Source organism: Paecilomyces variotii, assembly GCF_004022145.1.
Source record: "Paecilomyces variotii strain CBS 101075 chromosome Unknown C8Q69scaffold_5, whole genome shotgun sequence".
Lineage (NCBI taxonomy): Eukaryota > Fungi > Ascomycota > Eurotiomycetes > Eurotiales > Thermoascaceae > Paecilomyces > Paecilomyces variotii.
Genome location: NW_021167144.1, coordinates 1,703,336 through 1,729,971, shown reverse-complemented (window position 1 = coordinate 1,729,971; position 26,636 = coordinate 1,703,336). Strand labels below are relative to the sequence as shown.

The window sequence follows — 26,636 nt, the reverse complement described above, 5'->3', positions numbered from 1 at the left end:
AAGTATTAAGGGGTCTTAATAAGCTTAAGCTAGGATTATATTTATACAACTAGCCATTATTCTTTGCGTTAGAGATAATCTAACTATATTTAGGCGTTTAATATATTTATAGATAATAAGCTCCTAAGCTGGGGAGAATAGTTAATTTATTAGAGGTCTATTAGACTATAAAACGCGACCGAGGTAGTGAGATTAAAGATATGAATAAGGCACGTTAAACTAACGCGCAGCTTACGCAAGATTGGGGTTTAACTGGTTAGATAATGTGAATAGGGCATATTAGATCTTATTTTTAATATCGCTATAAGATTTAGACATTATAGTAGATTATAAATGATGTTGGAAGTTGAAATTTAATAAATCTTAATAATTTTATGTTGAGCTGGGTGTTTGTGTTGAGGTGGCAGACCCGCGCTGCGCGCGGTGTCCGAAACTAGGGGCCGATTATGGGGAAAAGGTGGTCGTCAGGTGGAAACGGTCGTCAGATGACTAAACACAGTATGTTCTAAGCGCCAGAGTGGGGCAAGATCTACCTCTCATATCGTCTGCAACCACATCTTCTACCCAGCAACACAAGTTGCACAGTAAGGAAAAGAATACTTTCGCTTCAATAATGCAAACTGCACTTGTGTCATTTTAGATATCCCCGAAACACTCAGTTCAAATTTAACCTTGATCCTGAAGAGACTAGGATAACTACCTAGGTACCTACTATCGGTGAAACCTGAATCCCTTCGTCACGGGAACGACAACAGTATGGCTGCTCCCCCTCCTCCTCCTCCTCCACCTCCACCACCGGAGGATTTTCGTTCCAAAGTCTCGCCTTTTATACAGAAGCTACGAACCGCGCCGCCAGACTGGTATTATAAGGCTCCTAAATCGCCACCGCCAGTTGATTTCCTAGCCCCGCCAACAGGTCCATACTTCTTTTATGGCACCCTGGTTGATCCGTCCATGATTACGGAAATCCTCGGGTTAGATTATGAACCTGAGCTGCGACCAGCTTATATCGTTGGGTACGAATGCAAATTATGGGGCCAGTATCCGGCTCTCCTCGATGCCCCAGACTCGATTGTCGAAGGGGCTGTATATCATGTCTCGACAGTTGAAGACGGGGAGAAACTAGCAGCTTATGAAACGAGAAATTACCGGACAGAGCGTTGCTGGATCAATTATATGGATAAAAAGGAACCATTAAGGGAAATAGGCTCTACATTCAAGTTTGTTGGAGACCGCGGCGACCTTAGTGAAGGGCAGTTTGACTTGAAAGTCTGGTTAAAACGCATGGGAAGGACCGCGGCACTTGAGAAGCTTGAGGGTAAAGTGAAAAAAACGACGTGACGAAAACAGTGAATATCATTTAGGGACCAGATATGCGTGAGATTTATGCAGCCTCGACTCTTATAAGTCGGCGCGGAATGCGAGTTGATCGTATCTACATCTATCGAACATACATTATTGAAGAACGGAAATTATACAGCGGCAACATATAATTTGCGAGCATGGGATGGTGACGGCTAGCGTAATAATAGAGAGAACCGCATTCTATCCCAGAATATCGGCCCTCCGTCGGATGGTCCGAAGCACCGAAAAGGTGACTTACGCGGCAGACGGATCTGTCTTGCCGAGAGCCGATCGCCGACGGATCAGGATCTTGGCCAGCAAGCTGAAGATGATAAGCCTGTACGATCTGATACGGGTGATATGATGAGGATTTTTCTGCTTAATGTTGGCTAAGGGGCCCTTTGACTAGGTATTCGGCGGTGACGGTATCCAAGCTTTCGTATTGTGTTATTAGCATTTTATCTATCGATGCATGTATATCAACTTTTATAGACGCCCCAAATGCAAGTAAGTCTATGAACAATGAAAGCAATGAACAAGTCAGAATATATGTACCCGTATCATCATTAAGCCCATTACGTTCCTAAGCCCATTATGCGAACTTCTCTGGATCAGCAGCATTGCGAGACAATTCCTTCGAGGGCACTCGGGATTGGTCTTCGCTCGAGGATATCGCTTCATTTCCCTCACCTGCTTCCAAATCCGCTTCTGGGCCTTCTTGTCCTTGGTCTTCGACAATTGCGCCGCTGGTTTCAGCAGCTTCTTGTTTCCTCTTAGCTTCCATCTCTGCTTCGATTTCTGCTGGGTCTTTCGGCCTTTCTAGACCTCTGTCTCTGATAATTATGCATGCCAGGAGACACGCCCCGACTAGTGGAACTTGTAGGATAAACACCGAGTGGGATGCATGCATGTATGCATCCAACAATCTCTCCCAATCTTCCGGTGGGACACTGGATTTCGACGGTACGGAGTACGTGGCGCGCGCTAGACTCTCATATCCTGGAGGCAAGTGTGCCCTGAGTGTTGCCTGTAGAACTGCCGCGGAGACGGCGAGTCCGCATGCGCCGCCGAGACAGCGAAAGAAGTTGCGGTTGGAGATAGCAACAGCTCGCTGAGATTTGGTGCAGTGAGCCTGGACAGCTACAAGAGTGGGCTGAAACGTGTTGCCAACGCCAACGCCAACTAGAGCAAGGATGACACAAATGACTGCTTTGCTAGTAGTCCGAGTGAAGAGAAGAGTTAGGCCTGTGCCACTGTGAGAGGTTGATGTTAGATATTCGATGCTATGCAATGGTTTTCAAAACCCTATGGACGTGACAGATACTTACAGTGTCCAGACCCCAAAGCCCGTCCAAATGACTTCTCCATAGCGTTGACGGCGGGAGATATACTGCCCTGTAAGTATCGACGTGATGGATTGACAGGCCACCATAGGAACAGTCATAGCCGCAGATTCGATAGCCGACCATTGACGCGCGTTCTGAAAGTAAAGAGGCAGATAATACAGATACGACTGATATGCCGCTCCGAGCAGGAAGCTCTGGAAGAGGAGAGCCGAAACGACTTTATTTCGGAACAGACTTACTGCGCAAATGTCAGCTATCCAAACGGAAATGTATATTGGGCGTAGAGTTCGTACTCGGTGTCATGGGAAGAGCAGCCACTTTCCACTCGATGAGAAGAAAAGCAATCAACGAACATCCCCCTATGGTCAGCATGCTAATGACCAGAGGGGAATTCCACTCGAAATAAGATCCGCCTCCGGATATGGGGATCAGAAGGAAGATGATGCCAATAGAGGAAGTTATGACTCCGTAAAAGTCGATTCTGCGAACGCTCTTTTTCAAACTGTCCTTCCGCATATTGTTCGGGAGAAGAAAGAAGGCGATAACCGCGGAAATGGCAGCTAGGGGCGAGATCATCCAAAAGAAACCACGCCAAGTTGATTTCATAACGAACGCTGCGGCAATGAATGGCCCGATAACATTGCCTGTTCCCACGCAAGATCCCAGAATTCCTTGGTATTTTCCTCGATCCTTGAGTGTGACAATATCAGAGACAATGATCATTGCCAAGGAGGTCACTCCTCCACCAGCGATACCTGCAATGCCGCGAAAGATGTAAAACATAGCAGCACTCTGCGAGAGACCACAGAGCAAATCCGCAAAGCACAGCAACCCGAGCGCAAGCAGGAATACGACTTTCCGGCCAAAGATGTCTGACAGACGGCCATACAGGACTGTGAACATGGTATTGGCGATCAAGGATGATGTTCCAGCCCAGGAGATGGAGTTCTCCGCGTGCAAATCGCGGCCAATTGTGGGCAGTGTAACTCCGATTCCATTCTGGTCGATAAAACAGATTAGAAGCGACGATGCCAGACCCGCGAAAACAACAAGTAGTTTCCCCCGTGGAAGGATGTTGGTCTGATCGTGCAGAGCTCGTTCTGCCGCCTGTTGGCGCTTCATTATGGCAGGCTGTAGACGAATTGACGCCCTTTACCAGAGACACCGCAACTTCAAGACCTCTGGGAAAGTATCACAAGTTTCAATTGTCATTATACTCTAGTTTCGGTAACTTTAGGTATTTTTGCGGATAAAGTCCAGAGTTCTCGAGAAACCGGTGATAGTAGTGTTCGTCTTTATCAAAAAACAACGGGAAATGAGAAAGTGACGAAAGGCAAGAAGAGATAAACTGCAGATTTCACGAGCTCAAAGAGAAGAGAAAAGATAGCTCAGCCGTCTATGCAGAAATGTTGCATGTTTGCACACCGATTCTAATATCGGGCTCAGTGCCGAGTAACCCAGACTCCAGAACAGCAGCAGTCTTGGACAAGTAATTAATTATGCGGTCAGTGAACAAGTCGCAGTCGTGCTGCCTGACCTATCTACCGGTTGTGGAGCCTGGAAGAAGTCCGTGAATTTCCACTTGCATTTCGAATTCTGTTTTGTCGGACGTCCGATAAAATCATACTTTAGTCGACTCCAAGACGCCCCCCGGAAAAAAAAAAAAAAAAAAAAAAAGCGATGGTTATCGGAGGTATTCCGCACATCCTTGCTATCTATACTATTATTTGAGCGAAAGGTTGTTTTTTATTATTTTAACAAGGGGGAGGTATGGCGGCCTATTAATGGGTTTTACACCCCTCTATAGCCTAGGTATAATACGTAGCTAGCCAAGGCCCAGGGCCTATACTATCCCTTTAGCTGTAACACATTTAAAGTAAAAGCCTCTTTATATGAGAAATCACCCCTGAGAGTTGCCCACATACTCTTATATTACTCCCCCTTTTGAATATTTCAGTTGAGGGATATATAACTCATAGAGTTAGCATAACAAAAGGGACGAAAGAGAGATATATCTATTCCACCGTATTCCTCTATCCCCCACTATCTAATGCCTAGGAAAGCCTATTATGGGTTTAATTCATTATAATTTGTCCATGGTATCAACCAAAAGAGATATATCCTATCCTCCTTTAACTATCTTATCTGGGGTAAGGGTGGTGAGACCAAGTGCTGTTAGAAAATAGTAGTTTTGAACAGTCCTATCATTATTGATCGATAGCTTTATCACAGGTTTTCATAGTAAAGAGGCGATAATAACAGGTGGGATAGAGAAAACTCGAGGACATTCATCATTGGGCCAAAAGGGCTTAAGGAGGCGATATTATAGTCAGATTAAAACTGGAAAATGCTTCAGATAAATGGCAACCGGCCGAGGGGAGGAGTTAATTTGACCAAGGGCTCATCTTGGCTTCGTCCAATATGGACTACTAGACTCTAGCACCGCGTTGAGGTGTCGCTGGAGATCTATACTATTATTTGTATGCAGGAACCATGGTTTAGATGGTACGGCGCTAGGTAAGAACAGATCCTACCTAGTAGTCACGCCCACGGCAGGTACCTTAGGTAGTCAACAGCCTGCTGCCACGACCCAACTCCAAGTGTCCGACAACTATCTATCTACACTCAGCATCGAAGGTTTTTGTATTGGCAGCGAACGAACTCTTTATCAAGTACACGAGATACTTTGTCAATATGACCCTACACCGCAGATCCTCTACGGTGGAGAATCTCCGTTTTAACACACCATATGTCGCCTTTGCGTCAAGAGATCAGACACAAGAAGCCCTTTCTATTGATCGGTCCCATCAAGACTCCTCTGGCATTCCACATGCACACTCCACTTCTATTCCAAGACCTGATAATGCCCAAGGGTCTACTGTGGATCGAAGACTACACGAACAAGGACCAAATCTCCACAGTCCTAAGGGATGGTGGGTGTCAAACAACGGCTATGGGTCGAGACATGCGTCTGATGTGGCGCCATTTACACTCTGGGATAGCAGTCGCCGAGATTTCCGCTATCCCACGCCTTCCGAGCATGCATGGATCAACACTACTTTTCAAGCAGTCAGCGTCACTTATATCTGGCCTGAGATTATCATAGAGACACCTAATCCGCCAACTCCAGTCCCTCTGACAGTGGCATGTGTGGCAGCTATGTTCATTCCAGTCGGCCATCAGATAACATACTTGTCAACTGATATTGACTACAGCAACCCTAGAATGCCCGACCCTGTGCCTGAACATCTGCGCTTCCATAAATGGGAGAGAGCTTCGACAGAACAGTATGAAGCTGTTCTTCAAGAGCTGGGAAAGCTTGTGAATATTCAAGCTGTGAACTTCATTCCGACTCTAGTCATCGTTGAAATCAGAACCGGCGATGGCAGGACATACGAAAGAAGATCTCTCCCGGGGAGGGTTGGAGGTCAGACCACATTGTATCATCACAGCGAGACGCCCTTCTGGAAGATGGAAAGGCAAGGAAGAGAGCGCTTAATCGAACCTAGCGATATGACTCAAGACACCACTAACTATATAAGGGAGCTACATACTCTCTACCCTGGAGTTAGAGTGGAGAGTGGCACGACATCTCGATATAGTGGCTACCTTGATACAACCATGGCTACAACTGCCGGTATCTTACTCAGATCCAACAAGGAAGGGCCGAGATTGACTGTATCGAACCACGGCTTCATTGATACTGATGAAGTTTACCATCCTTCGCCTCGGACAGGAGATTGCATAGGTCAGGTTACAGAGCGCTTTGAGGCATTGGACATTGCTCTGGTGAAACTCTTTCCGTCAACAACCTTCACAAACTCAGAGTATTTCCAAGCCAACATACCCAAGAGACTCCTCCGTTCAAATGAGGTTCTAGAAAATACTTGGTGCAGTCTTGACGGTATGGCTAGTGGTCTGGTCTTCTTAAAAGTTCATGGGAGGAGATTTCGAGTGGCATCACAGCCGCCAGGTGTTGTTGTTCCCTTTGTCGATTTTCAGACCGAAAATATATTTCGCTATGTCGGGCCCGCGGGAGGCCAGATCCGGGAAGGAATATGCGGCTCAGCAATAGTAGTTGACGACGACAAAGATGGTGGTGTGGTTGGATTTTTTCAGCTAGGCGAGCACGGTTCAGAATGGACCACATGCCCATGCCTCGATGACTTAATCGATAGAGGATGGACGGTGGTTTAGACGGCACTGGCTTGATAGCATAATTCTAGAGTTCAAGGGTAGCTATATGTCGGGGAAGGGCTGCATTGCCGTAAAGAAATGCGGCCAGCCATCTGAGATACCTGGGTGCAGGTCATTCTTAAAGGGAATCAGTGATTACTATATTGTATCATAAGAACTTAGAAGCGCTGCATCAATTAGAGAAATTATTGCTAGCTAGTTAGTGACTGTGCAACGGTTATAAAGTGTGATGTTGTGTTGTGTTATGCAGTGAAGGAAAAATCCTATAATCATTGCCTAAAAGTACTTTCCCATGCAGCGATCGCTTGCGAATGCCTTTCATTAGGGTCTTCTATCAGATACAAGCCTCAGATTGACTTCATGTTAATTAGCCATTGTTTGAGGTTATAACCGTGTAATCTGACTGGGGATAATCTCGGCCGTGGCTAGCAACATAAGTTCCATGATCATAAATTGCTTTCCTGACATTTGACTGTGTATTTGATTTGCGCGCAGGTTGTCCACATGAACATGCTCTCGCTACTACCTGTTATCAAGACCTCTACAATAATATCATAATATATTAATCCTTACCAGCTCTCGCTGCCTATCGCCATAGTGCGATGTCAGGTTCAGACATAAGACAAGTTATCTACCACGTTTCTCTTAATAAATCTTGACACTCCATTTGAAAGCTACAGAGATAAGAGATTTCCGATTCAGAAGTACTATTTCCTCACCTTGTCCAATCAAAACATGAACTTCTTGTGAGAGCGTAGGGATTAGTAACAGTTGAGTAAGACTGAAGATCTTCACGTGGCATAATTGTGTTTCTTCGGTATGACTGGAAAGTTCGACCAGCGTTCACCAAATATCGTTGTCCCTTGTTCATTATCGGTCTTTATTCCAGTATCGTGCATCTCCTACCTATGGAGCAGAACGATTATTCTACATGAGGGATGGTTCGAGCATAATACCAAGAAATGACATATCGATGCGAGGAAAGTCCCATCTAGTCAAGTGGATGGCTATCTTTCAACACATCACAGAGAAAATTTCTCAGATCGCAGCCAGCATATCTTTTGCGGACGATAAGCGGTTACTAGCGATGCTATAGTTGTGACGATTCCTCGTCAGACTCGTGTATATAAGCATCTTAGTGGAGAGCACATCCCAGTTCCTGTGGAGACCATTAAAGCGATTGACTGCTGCCACACGGTATTATTTATGAGGATGGGTGGGAGGCGAAAGTCGCCATTTTTAACCACGAATCATCTAACAGTGAATAGGTATCTCAAGAGACCAGTGATTCAATCGTTTCGACTTCTCTGTGAACGGATTTCAAGGGTTGCCAGAAGTAATCGGTACCTCTAGACCACTCGCAGTCCAAGTTGACGGTATGTCGCGATGATGTCCAACAGTGTTTCCATCGTCATTACTGCTTCTTCTATTGGATACTGAAGTAGGTGGGCGGCTTTGTATACTGTTCTGTGTTGATGAGGAATGCTGCAGATAGTTGCCACCAGCGATGTTTCCATGATTAGGAAAGAAGCTCTGGTTCAAGGACCCACAGGTCGTGCAAGTGAATTCAATCTTGAAGTTCGTAAGTACCAGTTGCGGGGCAGCTGGATGTCCGGTCTGTTGTTGCTGCTGCTGGCTTTGGAGTTTCGGGTCTGGTGGCGGCAGTGCTGTGTGAGTAGATTGCGGATGGGTATACGTATTTTGTGGCATGTTTATAGGAGGCAGATGTTGAACAGGATACCTCTGATCCTGGGGGTGTCCCAGAGTATGCGTTGGCACCTGTTGGTTATGAGACTGTTGAGAGACAGTCTGGTTATTCTGAGTACTGTTCGGCTGAACGCTACCTTCGGGAGGTAACGTAGCTGGAAGTTGACTGTGAAGCCATCTATTCTCAGCAATTTTGCCGTGTCCAGAATTATCTTCGTGGCTTGCTTGAGCTTGATGTGGGGTCTGTTGTACTTCGTCATCTCCCTCTCCGTGGGCTGCTTGATCTGGGTGAACTCTTGGTCGTCGTGGCTGTAATTTAGTGAGGGCACGCTGTGCCTGTCTCATAGATATATCATAGCCATGGTAGCGTTTAACTGCGTCGACAACTTCCTGTCCTCTTATTTTATTGTTCATATCAAATAACTTTGGTATCTCCGAAAGGAGGAACCGGACATGGGACGCTTCTGAACGAGCCGGCGTGGCCCCTGGCGAACTCGCAGTTCGCCGACAACTGTGACCGTCTTGTAAACTCGTTATGTATGTTGCATTTTTGTTTGCGCGGCACACAACTCGGAAGTAGCAATTGACTGAGGATCGACAGCCTAAGACTACACTCTTCTTGTTGCTTCGTACCACTCTAAGGTCCCAGTGCTGCCTCACAGATATACTTCGTATAACATCTTTGAACTCTTCGAGCGAGGCGAATCTCTGGCCCACATGGAGGCCCGAGTACAACTCCGTCATTGCGATATGCTAATCCGGTGGGAACCAGAAGACTGAATAAATAGTGCCTCTTCATGCATTCTATGAAAATGAAACGTTAGCCATAAGCGATTGATATAACGGGGGAATTTGCGTACGGAATAGAACCTGTTCTGTTCCTTTACACTTCAAGACCTGAGCTCAGCTCCACAGTGTTAGACTATCTCATGTCAACCGAGGTGACAAACAAGCCGTGCGTCAGAATCAGGGGAGACTGCTCGTACAGCTTGGCAGTCGTGTCTGATGGATTGAGGATGACAGTTAAATGCAATACTCAACTCTCGAGACGATCAACGATAGAACGACCTTTGAGGTCTTCCATTGTCTTCCAGTTGCAAGCGAGGTAAAGCAAGGTTGCGGGCAACCTGCGCGACTAGCGTGGTTGGTCGCCTTTGGTCGTTAGCTTGCCTTACCCGACTGAGAAGCTCTTCCTCAGCCCTGTCATAACGCTTCTCCGCATTACCTTGTTACTCGCAATGGCATCTTACAATTTATTAGACCAGGCCGAGGAAGGTAAGATACTGTTCTTGGTCCTCTTCTGGAATGCAGACTGACCTAAGTTGTCGTGGTAGATGCACTGCACAAATCTCGTCTTCTGAACGTCGAAGAAAAGCCTTTTAAACGCATCACGAAACGTCTCCTCACTCCAGGCTCCCTCACATCCTCATTGACGACCATTCTTCCGACTCCTCCGCCGGATAATGCAGACGACGATGCTGCGACAGCGCTCGAAGCTGAGCGACAGAAGAAGCTCGAAGAATGGCGCCAATTCCGCGAAGACGTAACGCTCGACTTTGCAGCGTTCGAAGGCAGCATCGCTCGCATCCAGTTCCTGCTTACGAGTAACGAAAAGGAACGTGAGCGTTATGCCGCCCAGAAACTTCGCATTCAGTCCACTGCTCAATCCGTGAGCGACAACATAACAGAGCTGCGGACTCAGCTGGAGGAAGCCCAAAGGACCCTGGCACTACGGAAAACGTACGACGAGCTAGCCGAGAAAATCACAAGCAACAGACTTCTGAAACCACGGGAGGATCAAGAGAACAATCTACAGAAACTACAAGCCGAAATCACAGAGCTAGAGAAGGAGAGCAAGGAATACGCGAAGACATGGTCGGAACGGAGAGAACAATTTGGCCGTATCGTGGAAGAAGGCATGCAGCTGCGACGCTTGATTAGAGACGAGAAGGAGGAGGTCGAGCGCAGAGAGGGCATGCAGGAGGGTGAAGACGGCGACGAAGGCGATGTTCCTTCCAAAGACAAGACCAGTGGTTCGAATACACCGCGACCTGAAAATATATCACTGCAGTCTTCCCGGGATGAACATGGTACATCTGGACTACAAGTAGACAGGTCACATGACGGAACGGCAAGGGCATCTCCATTGCGTCAAACTACGAATATGGAGCAGGATACCAACATGGTGGATGAAGGAGAGGTGACTGGTGACGAAGGGACTGAAAAGGCCAACGATCTGGAAGAAGGCGAAGAAGTGTCTGATGGCCGCGTAGGCGATAAGATGGACACTACATGATGTCCCTATGACCCTGTGGCATTGCATATGTACAATAGCGTGGCGTTTGGTACGGGTTGTTTGGATCATCGCGAACGAAAATATTCTCGGTCTTGCTTTGTTACTTTCAGGATTTGCAGCCTTTATACCAGAGTTACATCTCGCCGTCTTCTCGGTCAGGACAGCCGTCGAATTAATTTTCTTCTATCACGAAACCTCTCTCACTGCAATCTTGGCTTGAGCTACTGCATCCTTGGCAGCATTTATCTGCTCAACATTGCTTTGGTCGCCTTTCTGTCCCTCCTCGACCTTTACGTACAGGTCAACTCTGCCTGGCCACACAAATAAAGGACCAAATGAATAGGCACTTACCAGTAGAGCCTCTAACTTCTGGAGAGCAGCTGAAATCTTTGGTTTCAGTGTTGGAAGTACTGCTTTGGTTTCTTCCATTGCCCGACGCTACAAATTGCCCATTATCAGTAGAATTCCATACATGTTCCCAGCTGGGAAAAAGGGACCGGGATCCATATCAAATCCAGTTGCCCCTGGCGTTCATAGATATGGGAGTACAATCGAAACATGACTATAAAAATACATACCTCTTGATTCAGTGCATACTGCCTGTTTCCATCTTCATCGGGGCCGGTCTCGGCCTCCAAGCGCTGGATTCGCTGTTCTTGCTGCTGCAGTTCACGGTGGTAAGAAGCCTCCTCCTTGACCAAACGTTGAACAGACGATGTAGCAATTGATAGAGGCGATGGGGGCGCCATTATTCCTATACTTTAAGTCAATACATCATGTCACAACGTGACAATATATACGGGAGGAACACGCGTCCGCTGGGAACTGGGACTGTTTGGGGTGTCCAGCGTACTAGGGGAAAGGCTGCTACCAACCAAGTTTCTCGTCGGTTTGTCTCTATGGTAGAAAACAATCCTTATGTCGAGACAAAGTAAATTGTGAGGAAAATATGTCACTGTCTTGATAGAAGCAACGACTGTGATAGGTGTATTTTGCACTGTTTGACTTGGTGGGGGTTTTCGTATCTGAGGGGTAACACGTGACCGCTCTGCAGAATGAAACCGCCAGATAATCTTTCCTCATAATGATGCTCTGCTTGAGATCAGAGTCTACGTTATTCGAAGGAATCTGCGTAGTATTGTTACTGATTACTGAGAGTCCGTGGTCACCCTCTATGATGATTACAATATTTGAACCCGGGGAGTAGGCGATTATATCTGATATTCAACTATCATCTAACTTCCGACTTCAATTGACAGGCAAAGTGCGGGACCTTTTCTTGTATCATATAATCCCATCTCTGTCTGTACGCGTAAACATATGTCCTTCAACTGGACCTGAACTCTGACTTTTCCTGGTGGAACGGCACTGTCCAGGTACCCTGCATTTTGACATCTCAACTCAGGTCTCGAATGAATAGTTTCCGCGTCGCCATGGTCTTTCCGGCTGATAGATCTAGTATTCGTCTTTCCCCAAAATGATTTCTTCGCAGCGGTAGATATTTGCATATTGTTGTCGTCTTCAGGCCTCTCCGTTATTCTGGTCGAAGCTTCGTCCATTGTACCTTCCAAACTGTGACCGGTACCGATTAAGTGTTGCTTAAGGCAGCTTTCGAGCTCTTTCATCACTGCTGGCTGTCTCCAGAACTCCAGAGTATGCTCTTCGCCGATAAGCCAAATCAGGCTTGCAGGGCACCCGGCTGGGAAACCGATAATCTCCGTTTCCGTTGACATGCGGTTTGTTTGGAGAACAGTTACGTTTGAGGGGACAAGCAAGAATGTGGTTTTATATAAGCCAGTCTGTCCAAGGGAGAAAACCAGAGGATTCACGTATGTCTCCAGCATATCCTCAATTCTCCGAGCTCGTGTCTCTGCCAACTGCTTCCCCAAAGACAGGGACGGCGCGAAATGGGACATGTCCTTCTTCTGTTCGCTGTTGGTAAATCGAGAAGCGTCAAGACTTTCTTCGTAAGCCGGGGCAGCCTCATCTTGGTATATTTCAGGACTATACGATGTAGGAGACATGCTGCCGAAAGCCAAATGAGGCGAAGATTGACTCGAGAAAATATGGGGCAGAAATGCTTCGGACAACAAATACTATGACGGGGGTGTTTTTAAAGTGAGATACATTGTGGTATCCCCTAAGATAACCCGATACCATTGTCTATTCGCAGGATATGACAATCTTCCAGTGCCAAGAGTAATTCGACATACATCACGTCAGGTTCTGTTTATGTCAGTATTATCGACACATGCGCGGCCAGAAATGGCTATGACCTCTCTATTACTAGCACGTTGGAGACTGGATTTCGCATTACGAGGACACTTTTTATCAGTTCCTAAACTCTCGTCTACTGCCAGGGGCAGCGTTTGGGTGGAGCAATAGATGCTGCGGTCACCTTTCCCCGCATGGTGCCAACCTCGCGCAGCATAAGGGTCTTGAAAGTCGGCTGAAACATAGAAGACAGTTTGGATAGCCTTTATTACCCCTCTCTGAGAATCGCTTTGGTGGTCTCCCATCACTGACAAATTTGATAAACGTTTTCGGCTTGTCGTATTCCATGGAACGCATGCATCCTCTTTCAGTGCCAATGCTACTATCACAAGGCCAACAGACAGATCTAGACTGCATGCATGACAATAATCGTTATCTTTTCTTTCATGAATACGCAAATACACTAGAAGATAACTTCATCCTTGTCATTAAATCCTCTACCTCATCGAAATGCGTTCTAATTATCGAAGCTAGAAGCGTTTGTCGACATCTATCTAACTCGACACGCCACTTGGGAGAGCCAAAATGATTGTTTAAGTCCCTTGAAGTAAGATGTTGTCGAATCAAGGAAATAGTCTATCAGAGAAATATTATGCTAGGCTATCTAATGCTATCTAATATACGAGGATGATGTTTCCACATGTACTCGCGTCCACCTGGCTGGTTTGTCAATGAATGAGTCAACCACTAAACTGGCCTGAGTTCGAATTCTGGACTCGGACTCCAGTTGTACGATCTCTTGACGCAAATATGATTAGTCCATAGGTTAAAGGTTACTGAACATACTTTCACTAGCGGGAGTATCATGTCGTGATATTTATTTAATATTCTATCGAAACCCCCCTTCAATCGAAAGTTATATCGACTCCAACATATCTATCTCTGGACAAAGAGGCACGCCTCCCGGTATCATCACCTCATACACTACAGAGGAAAAAAATTCCTGACAACTGTACTTTGTCATAATGGTTGGGTGAGTACAATTCCGTTAGCGGAAAACAAGACTCGATGGAAACTTGAGCTGTCAAAGCTATATCCAAAAAGGAAAACAATCTGCTGAATCGCCACAGATACAAAACCACAAAACCACACGAATATCTCGTCATCACGGGAGCGGGCATTGACGGAGTCCGCGTATGCAAGAAAGCCTTCGTGAAACCATGGCAGAAAGTACGTTATATTTTTGATTGTCATTCCGCTTCACTCTACTGACGAAAATGACTTTCAGGCTTCCCGCATTTCGCTATTGCCATGCAATGTACCCTACAGCGACCGGCCAAGGACTATTGAAAAACATGTGTTCAATCTGGATGTCGTGTTCACAGTCGGACCTGATGATAATCCCGAGTCAGTCAAGAGATGCGCTCAAATCTTGTCTCGCAATGAATGTCGCTTGTTGGCAGATGAGATCTGTGGCAGGAGCTCTACAATACGCAACATTGTCAAGGGAGAAGTAAACGCGACTGTTGCCCGCATGACTATGGAAGAAATCTTCAAAGAGAGAGAGATCTTCAAGGACGAAGGTAGGTATATATCAGCTTATAAAGCAATACACGAAAACTAACTGCTAACTTTGTGCGATATCAGTAATGGGAAACATACAGAAAGAGCTCGAGAAGTTCGGCCTTAGAGTGTGAGTGATGTGATTTCATGACATCTGGCGCGAGTAGTATTTGCTAAGACGTTTTCAGTCATAATGCCAATATTCTAGATATTAGCGACTCGTATGGAAGCTTCGACTACTTGACTTGTATGAGCAAGAAAGTTCAGGAAGCTGCTGTTAATCAATCCCGTATTGATACCGCAGAAGCCCAGATGAGGGGCCAAATTGGCGAAGCAAAGATTGACGGATTGAAGAGGCAGGAAACATCCAGAATCAAAACCGAAACAGTTACCATCGAAGCGGGCCACCAAAAGACAAGAGCAGAGGTTGAAGCGGAGCTCTCAAGACTCAAAGCAGAGCTTGATAACAATCTTGAACTCGCCAAGCTCACCGCGAGACGTCAGTATGATATGACCGATGCAGAACTACAGAGACAGGTCGAGGTGAGGAAGACTGAAAAAGAGCTTGAACGCCTTAGAGCATCGGATGTCGTCAAGAGCAAGATAGCCCGCGAATCCGCTCAGGAGAAGGCAGATGCTTTCTTGTATAAGGAGCAAAAAGAAGCCGATGCAGCCTTGTACAAAAGAAAGTTGGAGGCAGACGCCCTCTGTAGGTCTCTCAGTAATACTACTATGATATATCCCGCTAACTATGCTTCTACAGGCTACCAGCAGAAACGAGAAGCGGAAGCTATGCTTGAGATGGCCAAGGCTCATAGTGCTCTTGTGGATGTCCTGGGAGGGCCTCAAGGGTTCTTACAATACAAGATGCTGGAGAGTGGCACATATGAGAGACTTGCAGAAGCCAACGGAAATGCGATCAGTGGACTCCAGCCCAAGATTACTATGTGGAATACTGGTAAGTTTGACATCTGAGGATTCTGTGGCTCACTAGAGTGCTCTATCGCCTAATCCCGGTTGGAAAGACGACCGGGGATATAGACAATTATGACTAACAGTGTTTCTATCCAGGTAACGGAGATGCCTCTGATAATCCCATTCGGGGCCTCATGCAAAGTCTGCCACCGCTTCTCTCTACTATCCATGACCAGACAGGCATTTCGCCGCCATCATGGCTTGCGCGTATGCCCAACAAGAGCGGACAGGAAGAAAAAGAATCTCAAGACATCATCCCGAAGGCAATGCTCTTTGATTGAGTCTAGATCCTTTGTCGCGATATTGGCCGCGAACATTTGGTTGAAACAGACGCACGACTGGGAACCTAAGTTCGCAAAGCTAAGCCATATCCACGTTCGTCATGGATTGACTTTACCTCAGTTAGTTTACCTTGAATACTACATTCCGTAGTATTGGGGAGACGAAAATGTATTGGTGTTCTACTTGCTAGTGTAGTCAGTTCTTGAGGTTTTCTTAATGCCAATAATACTCTATCAATTTAATATTCTTGCCATGATTCATAAGTAATATGTAAATGGGCCTATTGTATTGGGTATTATAATATTTCCGCGTGTACTTTCTGCCTAGATAGAATCAAGCTTTTCCGATCACAGGATCTGCGGGTGATTTCCAGTTCCAGTTGTTCCTTCTTCGGGACTGGTTTCTTAACACTGTAGTCTCCAAATGTAGACAAGCAGTTCAACCAGATGATCGAGGAGCTAGTTTTCGGAACCCAAGGGAGCTGATTCAGATATCGAGTGAAAAACCCGGAGGCCAGATCTGAACGGAGTGGTCGACCATTCCAGTTTAAATAGTAATCGACAACCCCAGCGGGGTTATAAACACACACGGTCGAACTGCAGCTCGAGACCGAACAGTCACGGCATTTCTTTTGTCTCCATATCTGTGCCGAACACCCGTACGCCTAATTGCTCCCCATTCACGAAATATGCTGCAGACCCTAATGTAAGTCCGACGAAGGGGCTATGATCTCTGCTATGGGCGTCCCAGGCAGGGAAGGAACGAAATAATGCAGCTGCGAACCACTCTTGATCAATATTGGTCAAGAGTCCATTCATTTCACCACATCCCACTTGAAGTAAGTAGCTGGCACTTGGATCGCAACAAAACTCTTCCGGAGAAGTAGGGAGTTTAGCCCCGAGCCGTAGTGATTGATTCAGTCCTTCGCACTTTCCGGCGTAGCTTTGGGCGCTGTGACCATTTAAGCAGCCTTTCGGATAAACTTCTCATGTACAGTATGTCGAGACCGAAGACCTATTGAGATTCTGTGAGAAGTTGACGGAACTCGCTTCCGGATATTTCTTTCCACAGTGCAGCAGCGGCAGGAGTCCCTACAATTGGATCGCTTTCGTCTAGATCTGGTCCAAATTCACTATACCGATCCTGAACTCGAGAACCATACCTGTTTAAGAATTTAATCATCCAGCGATCCATGTCAAAGTTCTTCTCCGTAGCATTCATCTGACATACTTGATGAAATGCCCGCAGTCGCGACATAGAGAATTCAATGAATGGCCAGTATTTCTGCAAATGGAGTAGAATGATGAAGTTTTGTTCTAATAACATTCTTGCCTTGGTGATTTCTGTGTCGTCATTGCTGAATAAGAGTGTGTGAAGATGTATGGACGATGAGACAACCAAAAGGTGTCCATTGACTGGTGACCACAAGCATTCCATTCCAGGCGTCGAATTAGTGTCCCACATAATTTTACTTAATGCTGCAGCATGAGCTTTGCATTGTCCAGCATATTGAACGGCTTCATGGTCGATATCCGCGCCAGTGCTAGTTGACCCTTTATTGAGGAATTGGTAATAGAGAAGTTGAGCTTGGTGATGATAAAGCAGGTGTAGGATGGCGAACTCTCGTCCAAGGCCGGATTTAGCATGGCTCTCACGGTTATCAACCGTATTAAGGAGATGACTTGGTAGATCTCCCAGCCAGAGGTCCAACTTGATTGACAATTCTGCTACACGTCTGCGAACCGCGGGGTAAGGAATAGATTTTTGGACGATCTGGTCATTAAGCAGGACAACTTGGTTGTGAATCTCTGTCAGAGCAAGCATTGAGCTCCAAAGGCCGGATTTCCGCAGTCCCAGCGATTCTATGTCCGCCTCAGATAGGTGACTAGCCGGATCACCAGGCTGCATTGCATTAAATGCACACTCTTCCAAGGGTCTCTTGAAATTCGAATCATTCAGGCGCCTGGGAAGTTGTAGTCGTGATGTATGCCACGCATCCATCATCCAACATTGCCAGAATACTAAGCAAAGAGAATCAGCGACTCGGCCTCAATATTTGAATGAAATGCACCTACATCGAATCTCGACTTCTCGCTGTATGGGATCGGAGCTAAGGCAAACTGGTAAGCGCAACATTTGCACCATGCAAATTGCTTGGGCAGAAAGCAAGGCATCCTGATCATTGTCTCCTTCCACGAATGCGACGAATCCCAACAGGACGCTCCCTTGCAAAGACGGTATATCAATCAGAACTGAACGAGAGTTAAATGCGCTCATCGCTTTTTGATACCAAGATTTGGCTCTATCCCATGGACGGGTATTCTGAAAATATGGATTGGACGAAAACCTAATCAATCCATACTTCGTCAGAGGGATGCGAGCTCTTTTCCTCAACAGGGTCCCACGAACCGAGCTGCCAACGCAATCATCCCTAACACCAGAAACGATGGTGCCCTTCCCGCACGCTGATCAGCAATAAAGGAATCCCGATGGAAGAGAATATGCTGTTTGTCGTGTATCAAATCAAAATAGAGATCAACCAAGTCATCACAGACTGTGGCCGGTAAACCATCTTGGGTCACTCTCGATGAAACTCCTGTTCCATCTAAAAGCGTACTTGAAGGCTCCGCACTTGGTTCTCCCGGACAACTTGGGATAAGGCCGTCTAAGTGATCTAAAGGAGCTCCTCTATCGCTTCCAGAAGGCACCTTGGCTAGATTGCATTCTAGCCTCCTTGACACGCACAGCTTGCATGACTGTCCCCACTCGGGGATGATGCATTTCTTCTTGCGTAATCTTGGTAAACAGTCAGTACGTGGTAAATGACTCCAGAATCGCAACTATAATTATTATTTCATACCGACATGCAGTACAAGAGGACGTCGCGCGCATTATTACAGCTAGCTTGAAGAGTGGACTGCGTGGTGTCGTTCTTGTATGATCCGCTAGCCTCTCCAGAATCCACTCAGCACGAGGACCAGTTGAGATAATCAACTTTCCTTGATTGACAGATAACTGAGGCTCAAAATTATTCTTTCCTAGAGGTTTTTAGTTCTTTGGAGAATCGGGAGGGAATCGCATGGGGCGCAAAAAGTGCGGAGAGCTCCGCAAACTATACATCATGTGACCAATACACAATAGCATAACTACATCATTTAATCGCACAACAATAGACCCTAGTGAGGGGAATGCCACTCCCAAAATGATCATCTATGGAGCATACCTAGTTATCTCGGAAACATAGTTATATAGTCACCTTTCATCATCAAGCTCGAGGCGCGGCTTCCGTTTACCAGTCCACCATATGAGATCGGAATGCAAATGACACAGCAGGGCCATCCGCCGGTGATTACTTCCAAAGATTTCCTATACTAACTGTTGAAACTTAGATTTTCTGACTGTTGTCATATTTTTGATCAATAACCAGAAAAGGGGGCTCGTTTCCCCCCATTGGCTTCAGTTTTCCTTTTCTGGAATGTCTTCGCCCGGAGAGACTCTCTACATGGCATATCAAAAAAGCTCGGCTTCTACTCCATGATATTCGTTCATGGTTCATTTATGATAAAAGCGCCAGTGCACCGATTCCAGTCTCCTGAGGATGGAACCGGTTCATCGATGCTGACATGCAATATGAGAATGAGGGCCAGATTTCCTTGCTTTTCTTCGTCAGTCGTGGGCCATTGAGAAAATCTGTGACAATTTCATAACCGTTTTTGGTCGGGTCATATTAGCTACAATCTCAAAGGTGGAATTCGGTCACATGTCTACTAGCATATTAGTTCCTATATATAGGAAGTTGCAAGAGGAGATGCCACATTAGGGCTCTCATTTCTACAATCATTTATTTATTATCATTTCCATGTCCTTTGTACTAAAGCATCAACGTTCAGACAAGATCGCAAATCGACTCAAGTTCTGCATAGATAGAATGTAATTTTCTGAGCGAAAGCCTGGGATTCCAAACATTATCATCTAATCGAAGTCTAGCCGATGTTCAGGGATCTCCATTCACTACTCCCTGAGAGGTAGCCAGCCTCTTCGTCCAAACCCTCATTCCTCCTTTGCCACCTCGATTCGCGCGCAAAAAGTACGGAACGGCGTGTATCTCAGTAACATTGGAGTCATAACTCCAGGGAATCGATCCGTACAAGCTGGTCCACTTCTTGTTTGCGAGCTGTTTCCCTACAGCAATAATAGGAATGACATCATCAACAGAGGCAATCTTCTTGGGCAATCCTTCTTTCAAAGGTGCGTCCACCAACGCAATATGGTCGACGTCAACGTCGCTGTTATCGATGTCTTCGATACAGTAGACAAGAGGGCCTCTCATAATGCAAATTTCATCTTTGCCGGTCAGGGGGTTGGCGTAAACTCTGCGGGCTTTCATAGGGAAATTGAGCTTGATCTTTGAATCCGCTAGTGGGGGAAGGTGAAGATAGCCGTCCTTGACGTCGCCTTGAGCCGAACAAGTAAACTCCTGGGCCCAGCTAGGTATGCGAAGGGCCAAGGCTGTCGAACCCCGGACATCGATCTCGACTTCCCCAGACCAGGGCATGTCTGTTTTCTGAGAGATGATAACATTTGTACCGGGAACTGTGCATTCGCTGCCAATATATAAGTGCACGGCGACGAGATTCTCCTCAGAGTTCACAGAATATATCAGCGACCCTATTGATCCCAGCAGTTTAGCCACGTTTGGTGGACAGCAAGCGACCCCGAACCATTTACTACGGTCCTTGGGCTCCCCGTTGAAAGTCCTCAAGACGTTCCGGTAGTAGAATGAGTCTCCCTCGAGACCAACAGCACCTAGGAATCCATTGTAGAGGGCGACCTCCATTATATCAGCGTATTCACTGTGTAGGCTGAGCCGCAGCATTCTCTGGCACCAGTTAATCAGAGCGAAAGTTGCGCACGTCTCAGCATAACATGTGCCATCTCGATCGGTATCCCCAAGGCAATATGGAGCACCAAACCCTTCCCATTGGACCACTGATCCTAGGCCGCCAGTAACATAGATCTTGTGATCAACCATATCCCTCCACAGTCGATCTAGAGCGGTTTTGACATCCTTCGCTTCGTCACCAGCGAGTCGCACCAGATCTGTTGCAGCTGTATAATAGTACATGGCTCTCACAGAGTGACCTTTTACCTCGTTGGCCTTCACAAGAGGGCAATCCGCTTGGTGGTAGCCATAATCTCGTGGCTCACTGTACCAGGCTTTGCACTCCGGCCCCATGTGGTCATAGGGATCGCCTCCACGAGCTTTCGCTTCCAGGTCAAAATAGATCTCGTTGTTCTCATCTGTCTGACCACGCTCGAGAATGAAGTACTTGGCAAGTTTGAACAAAAGTTGCTTCCCTGTGAGTTCGTAGAGCCGAAGGAGGCCGATTTCGATCTCCTGGTGTCCAGGGTAGCCACGCTTCTTGCCGGGTTCAGGCCCGAAGACAGAGTCCACATGTTCAATTGCCTTCAATACTGGCGCCAGCAGCCTCCCACTTCCGGTCAGTGTCTCGTATGCGACAGTAGCCTCGATTAGATGACCTAAGCAGTACAATTCATGCATATCGCGTAGATTTGTCCACCGCTTATTGATTCCATGGACTGTGTAGTACGAGTTGATATATCCATCGGGATGCTGAGCGTTCCGAATCATATCCACCGCCTCCTCTACCATGGCCATCATCTCATCATCTGGGTGCTTTATAAGGAAGTAGCATGCGGCCTCTACGACCTTGTAAATATCACTATCCCAGAATGGATGGGGTTTGGTCTGGTGGCCCTCTTTCCATGTTAAGCAGTACCAATGATCCAGCGATTTCTGTGCCTTCACAGTGGCCGGGATTGTTTTTTGGCGGGAACATTGCTGCATTCGAGACCAAAAAGGAGACGTTATGTCGACATTGCGAATAGGAATGTCGTGCAAAATCATGATGGCAGAAAGTTGAAGACAACCTTAGTACAGAGAAATTTTTCCTCGCAGTCCGTGACTATGAGAATATAGGTAGGTAAGAGGGAATTTTCTAATCCTATCTACCTACCTAGGTATTTAAGAGGTTGAGACCCAGTATGCACTAGCAGACGGACGGACCGATGTCTGGTACCCATGGTGATTCTAGCATTGAATTATGGGCACCCTTGGTACGTATTGTCATCCCGGGGAGCGGGTTTCACAATCTACGATATGACCAGGCACCAGCAAATCATCCTGTGAAAGCGCCATCAAAGCCTCCTCACACAAAGAGTGATCCCTTTCTCCTGGTGTTATCGCGTCGGGTTTGTCGGAAATAGTAGTCATTAATTGGATTGCAGGTTAGAGTTTCTTTCCCTTTGGATCCATCATGTTGCCTCGGTAGTTAAGACACGGGCACCTGCTAGTTTGAGGCAAAACTTTGGGGTTGGAAGGCCATCTCTATCTTGATGTTATGATAATGCCGATAATCATAGAAACACCCAAGCCCTTCCCCGCGTCGGGGCTGTTCAGTGATGATTGGCTCTCTGGGCGGCTTTCATTCTTGCGCTCAGATGGACTGACAGAATGATTATCCCGATCACCTGCCTTGTTCGGGTTGAACGTCTCTCAACAATCAACCAAGGATCTGTGAATGGCTCCAATGCCCACACCGTTATAGAAGCAATAACATAATTAACCGAGTGCCCCATTTCCTCGGGAAGATTTCGGTAAAATAGGTTGAGATCTGTTGCAATCTTACAGTCAATATTTCTCATCATTGGGAGGTCCGAAGGTACGGGGAGAAGACTCACACCTATTTCTCCCACCAATCTCTCCCCGAGGATCCAAAGAGGCTCGTGTTGCTGGGCATTAGCTGTTTCCCCGCAAGCTCCATGCCCTCGGTCTGGAGCCGAGTTTGCGGGGCCCCGGATTCGTCATTTTGATACCGAGCCCGCATCTTGTTTGTATACTACGGCTATCTTACGGGCTTCTCAATATCCGTCCATGTTTCAACATCAGATGAGAGAATTTAGTGACAAGGCTGTGATGGGAACGCCTACCTGGAGCGCTCTTCCTCCTGTGTGCAAAGAGCTGGGAGCCTGATCCTGGCCACTGCGCCCGTATAACGTAGAAGATGAATTTTCCCCAGGGCATCTTGTTCTTTCCTGAGTCCACATGGTCCATGGCAGCCTTTATGGTGATTGACATGGTCCTAATATATGAGACTTTATTGGGAATGACTGTCTGGGGAAGACAAGACGCCCTCATGTTACGAACCAACACTAAACGGGCCAATGAGCAAACAATCGCCCAGTGAACTTAAAACTGGCCGGAAACATATAGATTTCAGCCATGCTAGTCATGCGTGATCCAGTGTTTATTTGGCCCTCTACCGACTATTTATTGCGATCCCTGTCTTCATCGAGGACGTTTGTTTTTTACGCAAGATTATTCTACATAGCTGGTATTAGCTATTGTTTCAACGAAAGCTTTCGTGTCTTGATGCCTCATCGGTGGTATTTGTGCTATAGCTATAATGGCTGAGACGGCCGTCCCTCCTGAGAGCCGTAAGGGCTTCAAATTGAACAACCCCGGCGCTGCTGAACTCATGCAGCGGGCACAGGAAAGCGATGCGGCAGACAGGCAATTGACAGTGTTTCAAGCCTTAAAGAAATACAAAAAGGCCGTATTCTGGGCTATGTTGTTGTCCACCAGTATAATCATGGAAGGATACGATTTGGTCATGGTCAGTACCAATTTCCAAATTCTTCCATGGAGCCACTGCCAGTCATACTGATGATAATTTCTTCAGATTACTTCATTTTTCGGCCAGACACAATTCAAAGAGCGATTTGGGGTTCTTGATCCTGCTACTGGTCAAAAGTATATCACCGCCGCCTGGCAGTCGGGCCTGTCAAATTCGTCACTTGTGGGCCAGCTTGCAGGGCTCTTGGTCAACGCATACAGTCAGGATCGATTTGGTTGCCGGATAACAATGATGCTGTTTATGACCTGGATGGCACTGGTGATTTTTATACCGGTCTTTGCACCGTCTTTGTCGGTCTTTGCTTTTGGAGAAGCACTATGCGGCGTATCGTGGGGTGTCTTTCAGGTTGATATACCAATTAAACGTCGTGAAGCATCTGGCTAACTTGCTTAGACACTCTCCACCGCCTATGCGTCCGAAGTCGTTCCCACCATACTTAGACCGTACCTTACTGCTTACGTTTGTATGTGCTGGGGTGCAGGTATCCTTCTCTCATCTGGCGTTGTTCAGGCAGTAGCAGGGATCCAAAGCGATATGGGATGGAGACTTCCTTTTATCCTCCAATGGATCTGGCCTGTGCCACTAGCCATAGCGGCTTACTTTGCCCCTGAGTCGCCCTGGAACGCAGTCAGGAGGGGTAAGATCGATATGGCGAGGAAGAGCTTGATGCAGCTGTATCAGGACACACCCGACAAGGAACACATTGTGGATTCTACTCTCGCCTATATAAGATACACCACAGAATTAGAAGATTCGGAAACAGCGGGGGCGAGTTTCCTGGATTGCTTCCGTGGAACCAATCTCAGACGGACAGAAATTGTAAGTGCGCTGATTACTTTCCTTGGAAGGAACAAGAACACTCCCTGATCTACCTCTTTTTCGCCAGAATTGCGTCGTTTGGGCAGCTCAAATTCTCTGCGGCAATGCTATCCTCGCTTATTCAGTCGTCTTTCTTGAAGCCGCCGGTTTCAGCGAAATCCAAGCATTCGATGTCAACATCTCCCTTTCCGCTTGCTACATTGTCGGTGGCATCATTTGCTGGTTTCTCTTCCCTCACTTTGGGAGAGCGACGATCTACATGACAGGCTTGACATGCATGTTCTTCTGTCTCGTGACCATAGGTGGTCTTGGATGGGCCAGTGGGAAGAACGTTGAAATGGCTATTGGGATCTTGCTAGTCATTTCAACCCTTATCAACATGATTGCTATCGGTCCCACTTGTTACCCAATTGTAGCAGAGACGCCCTCCGGAAGACTGAGGTATAAGACGATCGTCATCGGGAGGTTTGTGTACAACCTCACCCAGATATTCCAGAACTGCATTACCCCCCGAATGCTGTCCGCAACATGTAAGTCTCTTCCTTAAAATACCTAATGGAGCAGTTCATAGATACAGACTGAGGTTTATGTTTCACATAGCGTGGAATTGGGGCGCAAAAGCTGCCCTCTTCTATGCCGGCACCAACCTTCTCTGCAACATCTGGTGCTGGTTCCGCTTACCAGAGACAAAAGACCGATCTTTTGGTGAGATTGATCTGCTCTTTGAGAATCGGATCCCAGCCAGAAAGTTCAAGTCAACAAAAGTCGACCGTAAGTTGCACAAAACTGCGTTTCTCGCATGATGAAGAAGGACCTCGTACTAATAGGTGACAATAGAGTTTATGCATCAGAGTAGCTCTATTGCAAAGGCAGAATCCGAACATGTGGAGACCGTTATCTGACAACAATGTTTCATATTATGCTCCTAGTTATCCATGATGTTCCTGCGCGTGAGAATGCTCTGTACATAATTACTGCTATATTATAATTTCCGCTGTCTTTCTCACATACTCACCCTATTTTGGACATTTACCAACTTCTTTTCCTTCATGTAGATGCTACTAATTGCGACAGATCGTTCGTTCAGGCCACAGTCATAACTCCAATCTGATTCTGCATGCCAGACCATTGATGAACAGAATATCTCCACATATGCGCTCCAGGAATCTATACATAAGTTAGACATTGATGCTAAAGTTTATCTACCACGACCCGAGGAAAACACGTGGTGCTCAGCTTCAGCCGCGAACGACCGCGCGGGGGGCCTGAATGCCGATCCCTAGCTACAGAGAGCTTATATACCTGCTCCTGTCTAGTCACCTTCTGATCTTACTCGAGTCCAACCTATTTCCAAATAATATTGAAGCAGTGAATTGCCGTTGGTTTCATTTTGTCCCTGGGTCCCCTGGATTCTGCTGTGTAATTCCTACCTCAGTGAACCTGTGAGGCTGTGTGAGCACTCTATGAACTAACCGGTTACTAGACATCTAATATCCACTTCAAGCTCGATTAAGAATGGCCCCCTCCTCCCGCATCTCTCAATCCCGCGGCATTCGCATTATCACGAGTGCCCTTGGTACCGTTTGCCTTGGGCTCGGTATCACAGACATCATCCGGCCCCAAGACGGACTCGCGCTTCTCGAATTCCACTCTCTCCCTTCGAGCGCAGACCAGAGACTTTCGAACGCCTTGATGTCCATGGTTGGTGTGCGCGATCTCTTCATGGCTTCGGCCATTTATGCTGCGTCTTATTTTGGTACCAGTAAGACACTCGGTTGGATCCTCTTCGCTAGCGGTGGGGTGGCATTCGGGGATGGGATGATCGCCCGCGCAAATGGCCTGAATTTCTTGAATCATTGGGTTTTTGTACCAATTGCAGGGGTCCTAGGGAGTGTTTTGCTTGGAGCTTTTGACAAGTCATGAAAATGGGTTATAAGCGCCAAGAATTCATAAGTAGATGGCGTTAAATTGATCATCGATCAAATCTTCTTCGTCGACAAAACTTGGACTGATATTCCAGACTGCTGCACCCCTTTTTATCTGTATGCAGTCCATGAGGGACGCTGCCACAGGGTGGTATAATTCCAGATCTAGAGCGGAAAGGGAATCGATTTGAATATTGCGAATATTTGCTATCTAGATGCAATAATAATAATAGTAATAATCATCATCATA

At 46.6% G+C, this 26,636-nt stretch overlaps 11 protein-coding genes across 11 annotated transcripts; 6 read left to right on the top strand and 5 right to left on the bottom strand.

The window, feature by feature from the left end:
- Nucleotides 1-446: 446 nt before the first annotated feature.
- Nucleotides 447-1,341, top strand: C8Q69DRAFT_486766 (hypothetical protein; the record flags this gene model as incomplete). Its single annotated transcript, XM_028631934.1, has 2 exons — nucleotides 447-468; nucleotides 818-1,341. 2 exons carry the CDS (start codon nucleotides 447-449, stop codon nucleotides 1,339-1,341), a joined length of 546 nt encoding a protein of 181 aa, XP_028485540.1.
- Nucleotides 1,342-1,870: 529 nt separating this feature from the next.
- C8Q69DRAFT_491880 (major facilitator superfamily domain-containing protein) lies at nucleotides 1,871-4,151 on the bottom strand. Its single transcript, XM_028632157.1, has 3 exons — nucleotides 2,984-4,151; nucleotides 2,673-2,928; nucleotides 1,871-2,597 (listed from the first exon to the last, which is right to left on the bottom strand). The coding sequence occupies exons 1-3, from the start codon at nucleotides 3,810-3,812 to the stop codon at nucleotides 1,937-1,939; spliced, it is 1,746 nt and encodes a 581-aa protein (XP_028485539.1). The 5' UTR covers nucleotides 3,813-4,151; the 3' UTR covers nucleotides 1,871-1,936.
- Nucleotides 4,152-5,307: 1,156 nt separating this feature from the next.
- On the top strand, nucleotides 5,308-7,082 carry C8Q69DRAFT_467882 (hypothetical protein). Its single transcript, XM_028630659.1, has one exon. The coding sequence runs from the start codon at nucleotides 5,385-5,387 to the stop codon at nucleotides 6,885-6,887; it is 1,503 nt and encodes a 500-aa protein (XP_028485538.1). The 5' UTR covers nucleotides 5,308-5,384; the 3' UTR covers nucleotides 6,888-7,082.
- A 2,750-nt stretch (nucleotides 7,083-9,832) lies between these two features.
- C8Q69DRAFT_444782 (Tho complex subunit 7-domain-containing protein) lies at nucleotides 9,833-10,890 on the top strand (the record flags this gene model as incomplete). The annotated part of the gene is made up of 2 exons (XM_028629020.1): nucleotides 9,833-9,869; nucleotides 9,929-10,890. 2 exons carry the CDS (start codon nucleotides 9,833-9,835, stop codon nucleotides 10,888-10,890), a joined length of 999 nt encoding a protein of 332 aa, XP_028485537.1.
- A 93-nt stretch (nucleotides 10,891-10,983) lies between these two features.
- Nucleotides 10,984-11,869, bottom strand: C8Q69DRAFT_271104 (tubulin binding cofactor A). Its single transcript, XM_028626793.1, has 4 exons — nucleotides 11,744-11,869; nucleotides 11,469-11,644; nucleotides 11,242-11,328; nucleotides 10,984-11,178 (listed from the first exon to the last, which is right to left on the bottom strand). The coding sequence occupies exons 2-4, from the start codon at nucleotides 11,637-11,639 to the stop codon at nucleotides 11,077-11,079; spliced, it is 360 nt and encodes a 119-aa protein (XP_028485536.1). The 5' UTR covers nucleotides 11,640-11,644; nucleotides 11,744-11,869; the 3' UTR covers nucleotides 10,984-11,076.
- Nucleotides 11,870-12,111: 242 nt separating this feature from the next.
- Nucleotides 12,112-13,011, bottom strand: C8Q69DRAFT_271006 (hypothetical protein). Its single transcript, XM_028626792.1, has one exon. It carries the CDS (start codon nucleotides 12,912-12,914, stop codon nucleotides 12,126-12,128), a length of 789 nt encoding a protein of 262 aa, XP_028485535.1. The 5' UTR covers nucleotides 12,915-13,011; the 3' UTR covers nucleotides 12,112-12,125.
- Nucleotides 13,012-14,022: 1,011 nt separating this feature from the next.
- C8Q69DRAFT_491874 (flotillin domain protein) lies at nucleotides 14,023-16,159 on the top strand. Its single transcript, XM_028632156.1, has 7 exons — nucleotides 14,023-14,137; nucleotides 14,235-14,334; nucleotides 14,393-14,687; nucleotides 14,752-14,797; nucleotides 14,856-15,376; nucleotides 15,431-15,625; nucleotides 15,739-16,159. Exons 1-7 carry the CDS (start codon nucleotides 14,130-14,132, stop codon nucleotides 15,921-15,923), a joined length of 1,350 nt encoding a protein of 449 aa, XP_028485534.1. The 5' UTR covers nucleotides 14,023-14,129; the 3' UTR covers nucleotides 15,924-16,159.
- A 681-nt stretch (nucleotides 16,160-16,840) lies between these two features.
- C8Q69DRAFT_270992 (fungal-specific transcription factor domain-containing protein) lies at nucleotides 16,841-18,993 on the bottom strand. The gene is made up of 4 exons (XM_028626791.1): nucleotides 18,785-18,993; nucleotides 18,334-18,720; nucleotides 18,000-18,271; nucleotides 16,841-17,945 (listed from the first exon to the last, which is right to left on the bottom strand). The coding sequence occupies exons 1-4, from the start codon at nucleotides 18,814-18,816 to the stop codon at nucleotides 16,939-16,941; spliced, it is 1,698 nt and encodes a 565-aa protein (XP_028485533.1). The 5' UTR covers nucleotides 18,817-18,993; the 3' UTR covers nucleotides 16,841-16,938.
- Nucleotides 18,994-19,785: 792 nt separating this feature from the next.
- C8Q69DRAFT_467862 (hypothetical protein) lies at nucleotides 19,786-21,953 on the bottom strand. The gene has a single exon (XM_028630658.1). The coding sequence runs from the start codon at nucleotides 21,851-21,853 to the stop codon at nucleotides 19,919-19,921; it is 1,935 nt and encodes a 644-aa protein (XP_028485532.1). The 5' UTR covers nucleotides 21,854-21,953; the 3' UTR covers nucleotides 19,786-19,918.
- A 1,217-nt stretch (nucleotides 21,954-23,170) lies between these two features.
- On the top strand, nucleotides 23,171-25,724 carry C8Q69DRAFT_467857 (general substrate transporter). Its single transcript, XM_028630657.1, has 6 exons — nucleotides 23,171-23,621; nucleotides 23,688-23,987; nucleotides 24,036-24,461; nucleotides 24,529-24,991; nucleotides 25,062-25,232; nucleotides 25,299-25,724. Exons 1-6 carry the CDS (start codon nucleotides 23,412-23,414, stop codon nucleotides 25,361-25,363), a joined length of 1,635 nt encoding a protein of 544 aa, XP_028485531.1. The 5' UTR covers nucleotides 23,171-23,411; the 3' UTR covers nucleotides 25,364-25,724.
- C8Q69DRAFT_467853 (hypothetical protein) lies at nucleotides 25,725-26,604 on the top strand. The gene has a single exon (XM_028630656.1). The coding sequence runs from the start codon at nucleotides 25,977-25,979 to the stop codon at nucleotides 26,382-26,384; it is 408 nt and encodes a 135-aa protein (XP_028485530.1). The 5' UTR covers nucleotides 25,725-25,976; the 3' UTR covers nucleotides 26,385-26,604.
- Nucleotides 26,605-26,636: the final 32 nt, after the last annotated feature.

Coding starts and splice junctions, on each gene's coding strand:
- C8Q69DRAFT_491880 (XM_028632157.1), bottom strand. CDS start 3,812: ATGAAGCGCCAACAGGCGGCAGAACGAGCTCTGCACGATCAGACCAAC. Junction 2,929..2,983: donor TGCTCTTCCCATGACACCGA/GTACGAACTCTA, acceptor ACATTTGCGCAG/TAAGTCTGTTCCGAAATAAA. Junction 2,598..2,672: donor GGCTTTGGGGTCTGGACACT/GTAAGTATCTGT, acceptor AACCTCTCACAG/TGGCACAGGCCTAACTCTTC.
- C8Q69DRAFT_467882 (XM_028630659.1), top strand. CDS start 5,385: ATGACCCTACACCGCAGATCCTCTACGGTGGAGAATCTCCGTTTTAAC.
- C8Q69DRAFT_271104 (XM_028626793.1), bottom strand. CDS start 11,639: ATGGCGCCCCCATCGCCTCTATCAATTGCTACATCGTCTGTTCAACGT. Junction 11,329..11,468: donor AGTATGCACTGAATCAAGAG/GTATGTATTTTT, acceptor GGCAATTTGTAG/CGTCGGGCAATGGAAGAAAC. Junction 11,179..11,241: donor AGAAGTTAGAGGCTCTACTG/GTAAGTGCCTAT, acceptor CTGTACGTAAAG/GTCGAGGAGGGACAGAAAGG.
- C8Q69DRAFT_271006 (XM_028626792.1), bottom strand. CDS start 12,914: ATGTCTCCTACATCGTATAGTCCTGAAATATACCAAGATGAGGCTGCC.
- C8Q69DRAFT_491874 (XM_028632156.1), top strand. Junction 15,377..15,430: donor GTTGGAGGCAGACGCCCTCT/GTAGGTCTCTCA, acceptor ATGCTTCTACAG/GCTACCAGCAGAAACGAGAA. Junction 15,626..15,738: donor GATTACTATGTGGAATACTG/GTAAGTTTGACA, acceptor GTTTCTATCCAG/GTAACGGAGATGCCTCTGAT.
- C8Q69DRAFT_270992 (XM_028626791.1), bottom strand. CDS start 18,816: ATGCGCGCGACGTCCTCTTGTACTGCATGTCG. Junction 18,721..18,784: donor TCCTCTTGTACTGCATGTCG/GTATGAAATAAT, acceptor CTGTTTACCAAG/ATTACGCAAGAAGAAATGCA. Junction 17,946..17,999: donor GCGAGAAGTCGAGATTCGAT/GTAGGTGCATTT, acceptor CTCTTTGCTTAG/TATTCTGGCAATGTTGGATG.
- C8Q69DRAFT_467862 (XM_028630658.1), bottom strand. CDS start 21,853: ATGATTTTGCACGACATTCCTATTCGCAATGTCGACATAACGTCTCCT.
- C8Q69DRAFT_467857 (XM_028630657.1), top strand. CDS start 23,412: ATGGCTGAGACGGCCGTCCCTCCTGAGAGCCGTAAGGGCTTCAAATTG. Junction 23,988..24,035: donor TATCGTGGGGTGTCTTTCAG/GTTGATATACCA, acceptor TAACTTGCTTAG/ACACTCTCCACCGCCTATGC. Junction 24,992..25,061: donor CCGAATGCTGTCCGCAACAT/GTAAGTCTCTTC, acceptor TGTTTCACATAG/CGTGGAATTGGGGCGCAAAA.
- C8Q69DRAFT_467853 (XM_028630656.1), top strand. CDS start 25,977: ATGGCCCCCTCCTCCCGCATCTCTCAATCCCGCGGCATTCGCATTATC.